Source organism: Salvelinus alpinus, chromosome 15 (genome assembly GCF_045679555.1).
Source record: "Salvelinus alpinus chromosome 15, SLU_Salpinus.1, whole genome shotgun sequence".
Classification (NCBI taxonomy): Eukaryota; Metazoa; Chordata; class Actinopteri; order Salmoniformes; family Salmonidae; genus Salvelinus; species Salvelinus alpinus.
In genome coordinates, this window is record NC_092100.1 from 57,107,294 (window position 1) to 57,122,661 (window position 15,368).

General features: G+C 42.3%; 1 protein-coding gene across 3 annotated transcripts in view; it reads right to left on the reverse strand.

Annotated features, from left to right (window-relative positions):
• Positions 1–1,670: 1,670 nt before the first annotated feature.
• The window catches only part of LOC139540400 (activating molecule in BECN1-regulated autophagy protein 1B-like), a 36,428-nt gene continuing 22,730 nt past the window's right edge, over positions 1,671–15,368 (reverse strand). Inside the window, exons 14-19 of one of the 3 annotated variants that reach the window (XM_071344197.1) lie at positions 9,588–9,727; positions 9,098–9,208; positions 8,660–8,853; positions 8,277–8,411; positions 3,622–4,029; positions 1,671–3,491 (exon numbers count right to left, since the gene is read on the reverse strand). In XM_071344197.1, coding sequence (XP_071200298.1) covers positions 3,397–3,491; positions 3,622–4,029; positions 8,277–8,411; positions 8,660–8,853; positions 9,098–9,208; positions 9,588–9,727 — 1,083 coding nt within the window. In that variant the 3' untranslated portion in view covers positions 1,671–3,396. Of the gene's footprint in view, positions 4,030–8,276; positions 8,412–8,659; positions 8,854–9,097; positions 9,209–9,587; positions 9,728–15,368 lie in introns of all 3 variants that reach the window. The other 2 variants (XM_071344196.1, XM_071344195.1) reach the window with 2 other exon arrangements.

The window sequence follows — 15,368 nt, forward strand, 5'->3', positions numbered from 1 at the left end:
ATGTAGAAAACCAATTATATTTCACCTTAAGAATAGGATTTGTTCACTGCTGGTAACGCATACAATAACCGTATAGATGACATTTGGTTACTTTAAGGCCCAGTGCCGTCAAAATTCTATTTTTCCTGTGTTTTGTATCATATAGTAAAACTAACACCGGAAAAGTATATATAAAAAAAAAATGTATCAGTGTTATTTCTTGATAGTTGCTGGTTGAAAACACAATCTACACAGGACCTTCTAATGAGCAGGTTTGCATGGGCGGGAGTTTCGACTTTCAATGGTGACATCGCCATGCAGTAAATTGGTTAAAGGTGCAAGATGCAGAAATCGCGGTGCCATTTCCTGGTTGCAAAAATTCGAATAGTTTGCCATATCAATGTATGTGAAAAAACAAGCAATGCATAGTGTAGAGAATCATTGTACCATATAAACCACTGTAAAATATATTTTCAATAAGCAGAAATATTGTATTTTCATCTGTTTGAAGCTGGTGTACAAAACCAAAAGTAAAAGACCCAGGAAGCATAAAAATAGAACACATAGAACAGATATACCGCTTCGTAGACTTGCTTTAAATGAGAAAGACAGATCTATAACTCACATTTCTATGTGAATTTAGTTGGATCGCCCAAAAAGTTACATATTGCAGCTTCAATATACCAATTACAAAAAAAGTTTCAAACCTCTCTGCCAATAACATCAGGTTTTCAGTTGTCCCCTCCCACCATTCCCAGACAGTCCTTGCAAAATTCTTGCTTGAGAAATAGTTTTTTGCTATAAAGCTATTTTTGCCCTTTTTAATGGAAATCTATTACAGTAAGGTACAAAATTGTTACCTAGAAACGGGTATAAAAACAGCTGCTTTGGGCCTTTAAGGTCAATACCGCAGGTCATAGCAACTGTACACAATTTACAGTAGCTGTAGCTTTCCATTAAGAACCAATAAGATTGCCATCTCTTCACAGAACATAATTGTTACATTTTTCATCTTTATGTCAACAAATCTCTTTTTAATTACATCACAGAAAAGTCAAAGCCAAAGAAGTGAACAAACTTGATAGTTTGATATAGAAGTTTTTGTAATATAAGGTGAGAGTTTGTATACCATTGATTTGCATTGTTAAAAGTGTTGTTGTGGACCTACAGTGTGTGTATCATTCAGGGTGAGGGACATATGGGAGACGGAGCTCTTTCACACAATTTTTTTTTTAAATCTTCATTCATCAAGTAAAGCCAGGAGGACCATTCAGATAGTTTGTTTCTTTTTCACCTGCCAGGCAAGACAGTTGTAGCAGTTTTCACACATGCAGTAAACAGCTTGCTTGGAGTCACACTCAGGACTCGCTGCACAGCTCAAAAAACAACCAATCGGGGCACTCGCTCCATTCACTCTTTCTCTCTATACTCAGAGGTCTAACAATATAATAACCCTACAAAGCGATTCAAATGTAAATAGCTAAGCATTATGGGTTTTTAAAAATAAAAGTTATACTGTGCAGGGCATTTATTTTTCTTGTCTGTAAGCACCCGACGTGGTCAGGGGGGCTTTAGTGAAATGATATGCTAAGGACACTCTGCCTGTCACAATAGGCCAGGCACACCCCTGAAGACATTACAGTACAAAACTCGATCTAAATGGTAATCGATAATTCAAGTTTAAAAAAAAAATCCATTTCCTGGTTCAGCACGGGGCTGATTGAGATTATAATCGAAAGCTCTCTCACCCCGACGTACCCCAAGTGACAAACCACACCATCAGGGCAAAGTAACTTTGACTAAGAGATGCTACATATACAAGCCTTCTGGCCCACCCACCCACGGTTATAGGCAAAAGGCAAACTTGCTCTCCTGTTTTTCCGCTGCAGAATGCCTACATTTTGCGGAGCCAATAAACATACACCACCCCCACACACACACTTACAACTGCACACGCATACAGAGACAAGCATACACACACGGAACAGCTCCACCTCAGTGCTTCCTAAGCTAGCCCCCTGCTCGCTCCTCCTCAGAGTCTTTGTGGGAAGGGTCACTGGGCGTAACAAGTCAACAGTCAGGTTTGTTTCACTGAATCCTAGTGGTAACTTCTCGGCTTCACGGTGTCCCTGGAGCACCAGTGGTGAGTGCAGGCGACAGGGGGCTCTGGGTCAGGTCTTGGTGTACATCACATATTTAGGGGGGGGATGGTGGATGTTTGTGGGATGGGTGATCAGGGACCAGATGGTAAAGAAGTCCTGACCCAGGCCTTACTGCATGCCTCTTGGCACCAAACCCAGTCACTGTAGTGCAACAGAAGAGGAATGACAGTGCTGCCTCTTAGCGTGACACAAGCCTGTCTAGAGAGCTGGCTAACTCTCCCCAAACAGGTGTGCGAGTTAGTTCCCCCCAACACTCTTTCCCTCCCTCAATGCCGATTTGTCCATATTTCACAATACTTTTGTACCGATGGCGTCCCCATTCTTCTTCAGAAACGATGCAGCATTATTGAAAACATGCAGTAGAACAATACTACAGTATCAATACAGTCAGAAATGATTGACTAGACATTGAAACATCACATCCACCAGTTTGTATAAATCCACTGTATCCTGTTTGAACATGAAGCAATAAGGGGCTTAGTCTTGTACCATCGAATCAGATGCTGTACACTTGGGGACTCATGGGTAATATGACCATGATCCTTTTGTGGGGACTCTGACATAGTCAATCTATAATGAAAGCAGGCAGCTGCAGATTCTCTCTTGAAAGGCATGGCTTTAGTCATGCCACACACATCATATCATGATTCATACAACGATAGGATTATTTCCCCTCTATGCATTATCATCACATTACAAATACACGTCCGATAACATGGTCCCAAAAAAAAGAGTCTTCAAAATATAGCAAACACACTATTTCATGTCAATTTAAATCACATGGCACCAGAACACTACACAGTTTTTTTTGTTGTTCTTTATAATTACCCTTACATGGCACTTTGAATGGAGTAACCTTGTCTATCGGTCACGCCTATGCGAAGAGGACTGAAAAAAACTCACAATTCAAGTAAAAGCCCTTTCTGACATGGAATGATCATACAGCTAAGGTCCATTTTAAGTGCAAATGTAAGTGCACACCAATGCAGAGGGGGTCACAATGCCACTGAAGCTGATGGGGGGGGGGGGGCGCTCATGTCCCTTCTGTTCGGGGCTGGAGACCCCGCAGAGTCTGAGAACCCATTTATTGTGAGATAAGGCTTTGAGGAGAAGCGCACCTGTTAGACAGGGCCACACTGAGTTCCATTAGGGTTCCTGATACACCTTCTCTCGGCCCAAAGCATCGTCACTAGCATCAGTCACCCACTGTCTGCTCTGGGGGATTCTCTCCCACTCCTGGGCAATAATGGTCAAATCACACTCTACCTGCTGTAAGGGTCACCTGGGTAACTATCTCTGCTGCTGCTGTTGTTATCGTTGCCGTTTGTGCCACTGCTGGGAGGGTAGGACCTGCGAGAGGAGGAGGAAGAGGAGGAGAAGATCAGGGAGGAAGAGGGGCCTGGCTCAGAATTGTCCATTCGGCTGGCTACTTCAAACACGTTGTCGATGTCCATGGCCACTGAGAGCCCGGCCCTCGCACCTGAAGCAAGGCTGGGGGGTTGTGGTTGGGAGACAAAGGGCAGCCCCCACACCGGGCCTGGTTCTGTGGGAGCGGACGAGTTCTCCAGGCTGAGATGCAAGGTCTGGGAAGGCTGTGGCTGGGTGATAGTGAGGGGGCAGGCGGAGGAGGTGGAAATGGAGGCTGTAGAGTGGCCGGGGACGGGCAGGTTGGGGTCACTGTTGCTGGGCCGCCAGGCTGCGGCGCCGGTCCGGGTCTGGGAGCCGCGGTGGATGCGATGGCTGACGATAATGTTGTTGCCGAAGCCGCCCATGGAGGCCATGGTGGTGCTCTGCTCCCGCTGGACCACCGCCGTCATGCCGCCCTCAGCGATGAGCCGGCGGATCCGCGCCAGGGCGTCCTCTCCCGGGGCATACTCTGGAGCCTCGCCTGGATAGAGGAGGGAGGAGTTTATTATCATATGAGCGATGATAATGAACTCTTTCAAGCTGCTGATAGATTTTTTACTGGCGACTTGCCACACCATGTAATGGCAACTTAATTGGCCCCGGGGAGGAAGTTAATGACTGGACCTTTTAGCGAAAGGAGACCCAGTCCAGCCTTCTACCCATATAACGGAGGATATACCTTTCACTGATTCCCTCCTTTGCGAAACCGACAGTTAAACCCCCCCTTCTTGAGCATTTTACCATTTGCTGTCATAATGACCATACACAGTATTTTTCCAAAGTGGGAAAGAAATATATTTACTCTTTAGTTTTTTATTATTATCATGATCTAGACAAAATACTCAAAAGAAAATTCGACACATTTTAAGAAATTAATAGAAATGTACTAAAATATATTTGTTGCCTAAATTAGTTCAGGAGTAAAACGTGGCTTAACAAATCACATAATAAGTTGTAGACTCACTGTGTGAAATAATGACTACCCCTGTCTTACATACATCTGTAAGGTCCAGAGATGTTCACAAGTCTTTGAGGTAGAGTCCAAGTAAAGTCAAGTCTTTTAGGGCCAAGTATAAGTCAAGTCTCAAGTCCCTTTTGGCAATGCCTTTCTACCTGCTGTGGGTTAGGTCTATAAACCTTGTACATTTTTGAAGAGACTCCCTTGGTCATTAGTCCATACTTGTATGAAAGAAAGCACATCAGACACTATTTAAATCAAAATACATTTCCTTTTAAAATGTAGACAGTTTACATGAATAAAAGTAATTGTTCCGGATATGAAAAAAAATCAAACATAACATTTTAAAGTGCATGGTATTTTGTGGCAGACATTTTGTCTATATTTCACTTCATTGTGTCACACAAACAGAAAATCTGTAGGTGAGGGAAGATAAATAACAAATACGAATGTAAACCAAAATGACTGACAACTGTTTAACAACTGCACTACTAAAGTGTCCTATACATTAAAAGTAATTACCTTTATCCCTAAAATATACTTACTGACCTGGACACTTAACAGAAATACAATTTCCTGTAAAAAGTAGCAAATTACCTCCTGTGCCCTAAGACAGAGAACATTTCTGTTGCAGGCAGGTTACATTTCAGAAAGGTCAAGTTTGTCAGCGTTCTTGCACTGACCCCGGCACGATGAGGGCGCATGACTAAAAACTCTCCCCACTGGGACACTGGTGGCAGGCAAAAATGCAAGCAATCAACTTCATTTTCTACCGAAGATACTTGAATGTAGCGAATAATCTCTGCTCTGACAGATGATTTTACGTCTCCTTTCTTGTTGCTGATCTTGTTGCGGTAGCCAGAGAACATTCTGGAGGTTTTGGCAGGTGGTTGTTGTTCTTCTTCTCCACTACTGCTCCCCGTAACGGTGACTTTCCGTGCCTCAGCCAAAACAAGGTCTGAAAAAATGTCATTAAATTATGTATATGATAGAGAAAATAACAGTATATATTATACATGAAGAAAAAAAATCATTATTATTTGAATTATTAAGTGACATAGTGACATTGTACCTACCAATCAGACTCTCCTTCAATTCAGCTTTATCTTCATGTGGAATGAGGACATCATGATCAAGCCAGAACAGGCAGAAAGATGGGTCCAGCTGTGCAGCCATTATGTATACATTGTCACCAAATGGAAGTTGTTGCCTGTTAATCCGAGTGCTCCATTCTGACATTCACAAACACCCCCTGGAATCGGCGTTTGAGTGACTGCTGCAATGCTTTTACTAGACTGACTAGGTGACGACTTGTGCTCAGTATACTTTGCAGATGATAGTTGAGTGACAGTACACAAGGAAGGGCAGCACTGAGAGTCACCACATTCTCCCCCTGAGTAAGGTTGGTGGCCTGGACAAAAGGGTCCAATAGCTGGCTCCATTCCCTTGGTGATAAGCAGAGCTCCTTGTGTTCTTGGGCCTCAAGTAGAGTATTGAGACTTTGTTGATTCCGATTGGTGGCTGCTTTAACAAGCCGGAGGATAGAATTCCATCTGGTAGACACAGCAGCAGGGACACTACTATTGACTCCAAACTCAGCTTCAAATGCTTCTTTCAGACCACAGGTAGTATGTAGTAAGCTGCAAAGTTTAGTTACCTTAGCCATCATACTGTGTATCATTTTTGTTTCCTTTAGTCCATCTCTAATCACCAGTTGTAATGAATGGGCAAAGCAATGTAAGATCTGTTGCCTGCAGTTGGTTTGGATAGCTTCAACATCAGCATTGTACTCTTCACCAAATTCTTCCCATAGGCTGGGGTTATCCAAATCATCCTCATTATCATGATCATTGCTTGCTTTAGGGAAACAAACTGTGAAGGGCTTTTTCATACTTGCAGTGTTTGATATCACATTTGATATAATCTCATTTATGTTTTATACCAAAATTATCACATATTACTTCAAATGTATCACTGATTCTAAAGTAATACTGCAAAAAAACACAGCAAAGGAATACACTTTTTGACCTAAATGCAAAGCCTTATGTTTGTGGAAAATCCAACACAACACATCACTGAGTAACCGCCTCCTTATTTTCAAGTATGGTGGTGGCTGCATCATGGTATGGGTACGCCTGATATCGGCAAAGTTTTTCAGGATAAAAAGAAACTGACGGAGCTAAGCACAGGCAAAATCCCACAGAAAAACCTTCAGTCTGCTTTATACCAGACACTGGGAGAGGAATTCACCTTTCAGCAGGACAACAACCAAATCTACCACTGGAGTTGCTTACCAAGAAGACAGTGAATGTTCCTGAGTGGCCAAGTTACAGTTTTAACTTAAATCTGCTTGAACCCTTGGACTACAATGGTCGCGCCCCCGCGTAAATCTAACATAAAAAAATCCCCATCAAAATCAGTCTGTTTAAGCGAGAGATGTTTTTTTGCATGGGTTGCGTCTCAATCCACCGCATCCGCCAATATCGCCCTTCCACATCTGCTATGAAAGGTGGCAGGGCTAGAGTTGTTTGTCAGACCATGAGATATCCCTAAATTCGGTCTACTCACGAAAACGCCTGTAGCGTCCGAACGGATTGCCCGACAAACAACTCTATTGAAAGCGGAGACGCTCTGTTCTCCGTTTTGCTCTAGGACACACTTACAAGCCTCACAAGACTCGTCTGTAGTTGGTACAGCCTCCTCTGCCAACTTCTTCTGTAGCATCAGAATGGTTTGGGCTACACACTATGACCCCCTCTATGGAAAGTTGAGACTCTCACGAAAATAAGGGTAATCTCCGTTTTTCCCTAGGACGCTCATTTGACCAAGAACCCGATGGTTACTCTGACAGAGCTCCAGAGTTCCTCTGTGGAGATGGGAGAACCTTCCAGAAGGACAAACATCTCTGCAGCATTCCAACAATCAGGCCTTTATGGTAAAGTGGCCAGACGGAAGCCACTAATCAGTAAAAAGGCACACGACAGCCCACTTGGAGTTTGCAAAAAAGCACCTAAAGGACAGACCATGAGAAACAAGATGCTCTGGTCTAATGACACCAAACGTCACGTCTGGAGGGAACCTGGCACTATCCCTACGGTGAAGCAAGGCGGTGGCAGCATCATGCTGTGGGGATTTTTTCAGTGGCAGGGACTGGGAGACTAGTCAGGATCGAGGGGAAGATGAATGGAGCAAAGTACAGAGAAATCCTAGATTAAAACCTGCTCCAGAGCGCTCAGGACCTCAGACTGGGGCGAAAGTTCACCTTCCAACAGGATAACAACCCTAAGCACACAGCCAAGACAATGCAGGAGTGGCTTCGGCACAAGTCTGTGAATGTCCTTGTTTTTATTCTTAATACATTTGCAAAAATGTCTTTAAAAAATCTGTTTTTGCTTTGTCATTATGGGGTGTGGGAAATATGTGGAAAAAGTCAAAGGGTCTGAATAGTTTCAGAATGCACTGTAAATCTTTACAAAAATAAAAACTTTTCTTCCGCTTTGACATTACAGAACATTTTGTGTAGACTGTTGACAAAAAATGACAAATACATTTACAAAGTGGGATTCAAATGTAACAGAATTTCAAGGGGGGGTGAATACTTATACCTGCTGTAAAAGCGTTTCTCCTACCCTTCAATTGACTTTTGATGCCACCCTGTCTGAAGATATAACTAGGGGAAAGACTGCTTTAAAACCATGTAAGAACGTACAATAAGAGGGGTCTTTAGGCATTTTAAAAGGGAGAGTAGTAGGTGGGACTGGGAGGATTACCGGTGTTGGCTGTGGAGGTGCCGGCTTCTGTTGAAGAGTCCCCCATGGCACTGGCCTCGGTCCGCCTGGTTTGTGGCTGCTCCAGACCTCCCTGGGTCTCACGGCTTGTGGACGGGACCTCTTGACGGGCTTCTACTGAGATTAGTAGTGAGAGAGAAATCATTGATACACTAACATTTCCTCAACAAAACAAAATTGCAACACTAAACTGCACAGTAAATTAGATGGGACAGAAATGTGTTGATGGTTAACATCTGTGTAAAATACTAAATAATAATTGTACTGCTGAATATTAATTAAAAGGCAATGTGTCATTGAGCATGGGTCTGATTGGATCTCAGTGTTTTGTTTTCACACAGGGAAACAATGAAGTCTCCTCCTACCATAAGCAGCAGCGTGGGAGGTGCTGGGCCCGGAGAGGTCCATCTCTGTCTGCGTCTCGGCGTTCTGCAGCTGCACCATGTGCGTCTGAGTGCCCTGTGAGGTCACCGAGGGGGCGGGGTGTCGGGGCTGGAGGCCAATGGCGTTCATCAGACCCATGTCTCTGTCAAGTCTCCAGCTGGAGCGACTGGGGGCCCTTGGAGTGGGCAAACACCACAGAGAAGATTGATATGACCTGATGGATGGATACTCATTACACAGTTTAGACTTGCAAATTCCAGAAACTTCATCAAAATCCCACATTTTTTTAAGTTGAAGGATTTCTGGAATTTTGGGAAAGTTTCTGGAATTTGACACAGTTCAGTGAACACAGTGAGCAGGCCAGAGAGGACATGTAAGAGAAAGAGGTGACAACATCTCTTTGGTCCTAGACTCCTCACCCTGGTCTATCTGTACCGCGGGTCCTGCTGGTTCCACCACCGCTGTTGTTGACTGTGAATATGGGCTCGGTGCTCGCTTCGGCCGGGCTCTCTCCGTCACTCCGGTACAACCTGGAGAACAGACAGCATTATTCATTGGCACAGACGATGTCGTCATAATCAGATCTCTCTAATGAGGAGAGATTCCTTAATGTAATCATCACAGACAATGACCTCATTACAGACCAATAATTGACCCTCTCCAATTTGGAGGGTTCCTGTTTCTACTGGCTATTAGAATAATGAAATCAGAGACCAAATTAATCCAAATGACGTCAGCGTTGGAGGTGGTGGTAAGGACTGCCCTGAACTCAAGATACCGGGAATACACCTTTGCACACAAAGTGTATATTGATGACAACAAAGCAAACAATTCCCTCATGCACCGTCCCGATAGGGTCCAGTCTATCAGGTATAAGCGTTACAATGGACAGACAGGAGCACTACTCACACGGGCCTGCAGATGACCAAGTCGCCTTTGTTGGTCCCGTAGGCCAGGCCCATCCCCGGGTCTGGAAGCCATCTGGCTGAATTGATGCTGACGTGCCGCCGCTGGTCCGGAGCCATGGGGTACACCACATTAAACACCATCTAAGGAACAAATAGAGAACACAAACAAACATCAACAAGCGTACAAGTCAAGAACAGATTATGTCTTACTGGAAAGCAAGGGGTCATTGGAGAAATTAAAAAAATAAAAGCAAATAAAATGTCTATGCTCCATCTGATCTAACCTTTTCATGCTGGTTTCGAATAATTGAATGGCTTTATAATGTCAGTCATTTAAAAGCCATTGAAAAATGTATCAGTAGTTTTATGGTGCTTCTACAGTGAATAGTAGGGCTGGGAATTGCCATCGATCGACCTCACGATATGATCACAATACTTAGGTGCCGATTTGATATTTTTGCGATTCTCACAATTCTATATGTATTGCGATTCAATACTGTGACTGTACTGCGATTCCATAGGCTAAACATATTGCTCACCATATGTCTGCTGCAGAGGGACAAGAGAGAGCCATGAGAAAACAAAATTGGCTCCCTATTTAAAAAGAAGATGGAGAACAAGATATGAAGTAAAAATACTTTTGGTGAAGGTACAGCCAACTAGAGCAAAAATAATATTGCGATATTGCCAAAACTAAACATCAACCAAAACAATATCCTGATATGTAACTGTATGGATTTGTTCCACCATCACTAGTGAATAGGTGGAATATGATTGTTATTGGTCGGATTTGAGACAGTTCTATGGGAAATAATGGGTACTTCAAGCGGCAATATGTAACTTTTTGGGGGACTGACCAAATTCACATAGAAATGTGAGTTATAGATCTGTCACTCTCATTGAAAGCAAGTCTAAGAAGGGGTAGATCTGTTCTATGTGCGCTATTCCTTCTCTTCCCGATCTTAAGTTTAGTTTTGCCGTCTTTTACTTTCCATTTTGTACTCCAGCTTCAAACAGCTGAAAATACAATATTTTTGGTAATGGAAAATATATTTCATAGCGGTTTGGATGGTACAATGATTCTATACACCAGTGGTTCCCAAACTGTGGGGCGTACCCTGTCAGCAGAGGGGGCGCGGGGTCCCCCCCCCAAAAACAACAGATTTTTACCTTGTCAACTCGGGGATTCGATCTTGCAACCTTTCGGTTACTAGTCCAACGCTCTAACCACTAGGCTACTTGCCGTCCAAAGAATACAATTGAACAAAGCTGAATAAAATATAACTACTTCTCCAAACTATTTGAGGGAGTGCGGTTAACAAAGAAAAAGTTACTCCTATATGCTTCATTTAGAGTTATTAATGTAACTTTAGTTGTTGTACAAATGTTGGGTTATATGTTTTGATTTCTAATACATTGTAAGGTTGCAAGATGCGATTAATGATAATTTGAAAAAAGTATCTTGAAAGGCATGAGCTCTGCTGTACACACTTCATCAGTCTTGCATTCACAATTTGACAAGCACTTGATAATGGATTGAATTTCACAGCGGCATCCTCTTTGTGTGGCCGTAATGCATCCTAAAAAAATTTATGCCTTTTGCGTCCAGTGGCTGTTGCGCTCTTGGCCAGGGGTGCTGCATTGTGCCCTTCTCACTGAGTGATGCACGCTCCGAAGCACCTCTCACTCCCATGGCTCTCCATCACATGATCGAGTCTTTCTCACAGGCTACAAGTGAAGACAGACACATCGGAGACGCAACCGCGCACGTCCTTATCCAATTCCAAGGTGCATATTGAAGTTACTGGAAAACTGTCCACATTTACTTTGTCAGCCAACAAGATGAGTAGGCCTAACAAACAGCAAAAGCACTAGCCTATGTCAATCTACTATCCTCCATAGTTAAGTTAACCTAGTCTATTCTGTGCGAGAAATACATATTCCAAACAGTTGTGGGGTGCAATAGATACACAATTAATACAACCACTAGCATAAATTATTTTTATGCAATGTGGCTGACGCAACAGATCAGAACGTTTAGCTTAAAATGTTGAAAAACGATTAGGCTATTTCTTCACATTATAAGCACAGCAATGCCCACATGGCAGTAGGCTATAAGCGTTAATGTTCCATTAGCGGGAAAATATCATTGTCAAAAGTGACAGCAAATGCAATTATGCATGTAATGCTTTTATTATAAAGGTGCAGTTCTAGGATGAAAATTATCTTCTCAAACTTGAAACTCACGCAGAGCTTATGTATGCCAGTTAGGCTCAAAACCCATTGTAAAACAGATGAATGTGCTTCATTTTAATATGTTATTTTGCCACTTAAGTTGTGATACAAACCGTATCAAAACATATAGGCCTATGGGCTAGGCTACATGAGGTGTGCGACTAAAAAAAGTTTCAAAAGAAAGGCAGTTTCTTATGCTGGGCATCACTCACAAGTGATAATATATAATTTAGAAGTGATAGGGTAATATTTTCACCCATCAGACTATTATTGATTAATTTTGTCTTTACATATATTATTTAGTTTATGTGAGAAATTTGTTTTAATTTAGCGGGGAAAAAACATGTAATCTATGCACTTAAATAGCGAATGGAGGATGCTTTTCCTGTGGTTCATTTTGATCCCAGCCAGGTATGCTATACTCCTGTTGTAAAGAGAAACAATGTGCTTAATATTAGGAAAGTTAAGAAATAAGTATAATTTTAGGCCAAGCCTAATAGAAAGCTGATGGGATCCTCCTCTTTTAGTAGAGGCCATCACTGTTTTCTCGCGCAATTGCATAGCCTAGAGAAATGTTGCGCAACATAAGCTAATGGGCTCTCATGAAGTGTTTGATTAGATTTTCAATTACATTTGCATTGATGTCAGAGTGATTAGCGTGACAATAGAGTGTTGAGTACCAGGCAGTAAGCAAGTTTGGTAGGCTACTAATGTCCATCAGCAGCATCGGAGCTTGGAAAAGCCTAACTACTGTGACTGAACGGTCACGTGGAACTTGACTGCCTTCATGACTCGTGACCAGCGGTGTGGCGGTAATACGGTCACCGCAATAGCTTTATGTATGACACTACATAGTTGGAACACCTGTATTTGGAGATTTTCGCCCATTCTTTCTTCTCTGCAGATCCTCTCAAGCTCTGTCAGTTTGGATTGGGAGTGTCGCTGCACAGCTATTTTCAGGTCTCTCCAGAGATGTTTGATCGGGATCTGGCTGGGCCACTCAAGGACATTCACAGACTTGTGCCGAAGCCACTCCTGCATTGTCTTGGCTGTGTGCTTAGGGTAATTTTCCTGTTGCAATGTGAACCTTCTAGCAGGTTATCATCAAGCATCTCTCTGCACTTTGCTTCATTCATCTTTCCCTCGATCCTGACTAGTCTCCCAGTCCCTGCTGCTGAAAAACATCCCCACAGCATGATGCTGCCACCACCATGCTTCACCGTAGGGATGGTGCCAGGTTTCCTTCAGGCCAAAGAGATCAATGTTGGTTTCATCAGACCAGAGTACCGCTCATGGTCTAAGAGTCCTTTAGGTGCTTTTTGCAAACTCCAAGTGGGCTGTCATGTGCCTTTTACCTCCCTGACCAAGGCCCTTCTCCCCCGATTGCTCAGTTTGGCCGGGCGGCCAGCTCTAGGAAGAGTCTTGGTGGTTCCAAACTTCTTCCATTTAATAATGATGGAGGCCAATGTGTTCTTGGGGACCATCAATGCTGCAGAAATGTTTTGGTACCCTTCCCCAGATCTGTGCCTCAACACAATCCTGTCTCAGAGCTCTGCGGATAATTCCTTCAACCTCATGGCTTGGTTTCTGCTCTGACATGCACTGTCAACTGTGGGACCTTATATAGACAGGTGTGTGCCTTTCCAAATCAAGTCCAAACAATTGAATTTACCATAGGTGGACATCAATCAAGTTGTAGAAACATCACAAGGATGGTAAATGGAATCAGGATGCACCTGAGCTCTATTACAAGTCTCATAGCAAAGGGTCTGAATAATTACATAAATAAGTTTCTTTATTTTTAATACATTTGCAAAAATGTCTAAAAAACAGTTTTTGCTTTGTCATTATGGGGTATTGTGTGTAGATTGAATTAAACATTTTCCTCACCAAATTTAGAAAAACTCCATGACGTAACAAAATCTAGTTTGAGAAACAGACGCCTCACAAGTCCTCAACTGGCAGCTTCATTAAATAGTACCCACAAAACACCAGTCTCAACGTCAACAGTGAAGAGGCGGCTCCGGGATGCTGGCCATCTAGGCAGAGTTCCTCCCTTGATGTCGTAATGTCTTCTACATTTCTTTAGTTTTTTTCCTGTTTTACAGCTTTGATGCTCTGGAGCCTGGTGTTGTCGCCAAGGCGTGTTCAGACTGTCGGGACCAGGTTTCAGCTGCTGCGCAACGCTGACATCCTTCCACCCATAGATGGTCTGCCTGTATAAGCACCACCTGGACTGGACACAGCTAGACAAACTTACTTTGAGAAGATCAGGGAGTTTTGCGACGAAGAATGACTCTCTCCTAATACGTTGCTGCCACAATTTTTTATTTTATCCTGCTGCTCAGCCACTTTACCCCTTATCGTAGGCATATAACTACCTCATCTGTCACTGATATCGTTATTGATATTGTTCTTGTACATACTGTATATTATTTGATTTATATTGACACTATCTATTACTGATATCGCTACTATGCAAGTAACCATTTGGCTGTACCATTTACACCATCTGTAAAGACCCATCCACTTAGCAAGATGTGGCCAGTTGTGTCAAGTACTTACGTAAAAATACTTTCAACTACTACTTAAGTATTTTTGGAGGTATCTGTACTTTACTATTTATATATTTGGCAACTTTTACTTCACTACATTTCAAAATAAAATAATGTACTTTTTACTCCATACATTTTCCCTGACACCCAAAAGTACTCGTTACATTTTGACAGGAAAATTGTCCAATTCACACACTTATCAAGAGAACATCCCTGGTCATCCCTACTGCATCTGATCTGCATCACTAAACACAAATGCTTTGTTCGTAAATTGTGTTGGAGTGTTGGAGTGTGCCCCTGGCTATCCGTCAATAAAAAATGTAATTGTGCCGTCTGGTTTGCTTAATATAAGGAATTTGAAATGATTTATACTTTTACTTTTGATACTTAACTACATTTTAGCAATTCCATTTACTTTTGACACTTAAGTATTTTTAAAACCAAATACTTTGACTTTTACTCAAGTAGTATTTTACTGGGTGACTTTTATTTTTACTTCAGTCATTTTCTATCTTTACAATGTAGTACTTTTTCCACCAGATGTGGCTGGCAATTATAGCATTTCTTTCACATGACCAATCAATTTAGACAAGTGTGTCTGGGTAAGCGTCATCTAATATTTATAAAATATTTTTTATCTGAACACTTTCTGTTTACCTGGAATTTTCCCTTAATGTAGGCTGCTACTTTTAATCTTTACTATACTACTCACTGTTTAGCACATGACCTCACATGTGAATCCTTAAAGAGATGGGAGGGGCTGGCTTAAGAGGGTGTGAACAATGCTGAATGGGTGTTGACAAAGGAGTGCTCTCCAGTAGGTACCAAAACATTCAAAGGAACTTTTCTCAAAAATGAGTTTACAAGTTTATCAACTTTTAAAGAAGAATTACTTTCCCAGTGTTCCTCAAATGCAGTGTAAGATATGCCATTTTGTAGCTCTGAGTCTTTACTTTTATCCAATGTAAAAATGTTGCTAGATAAGAACGATT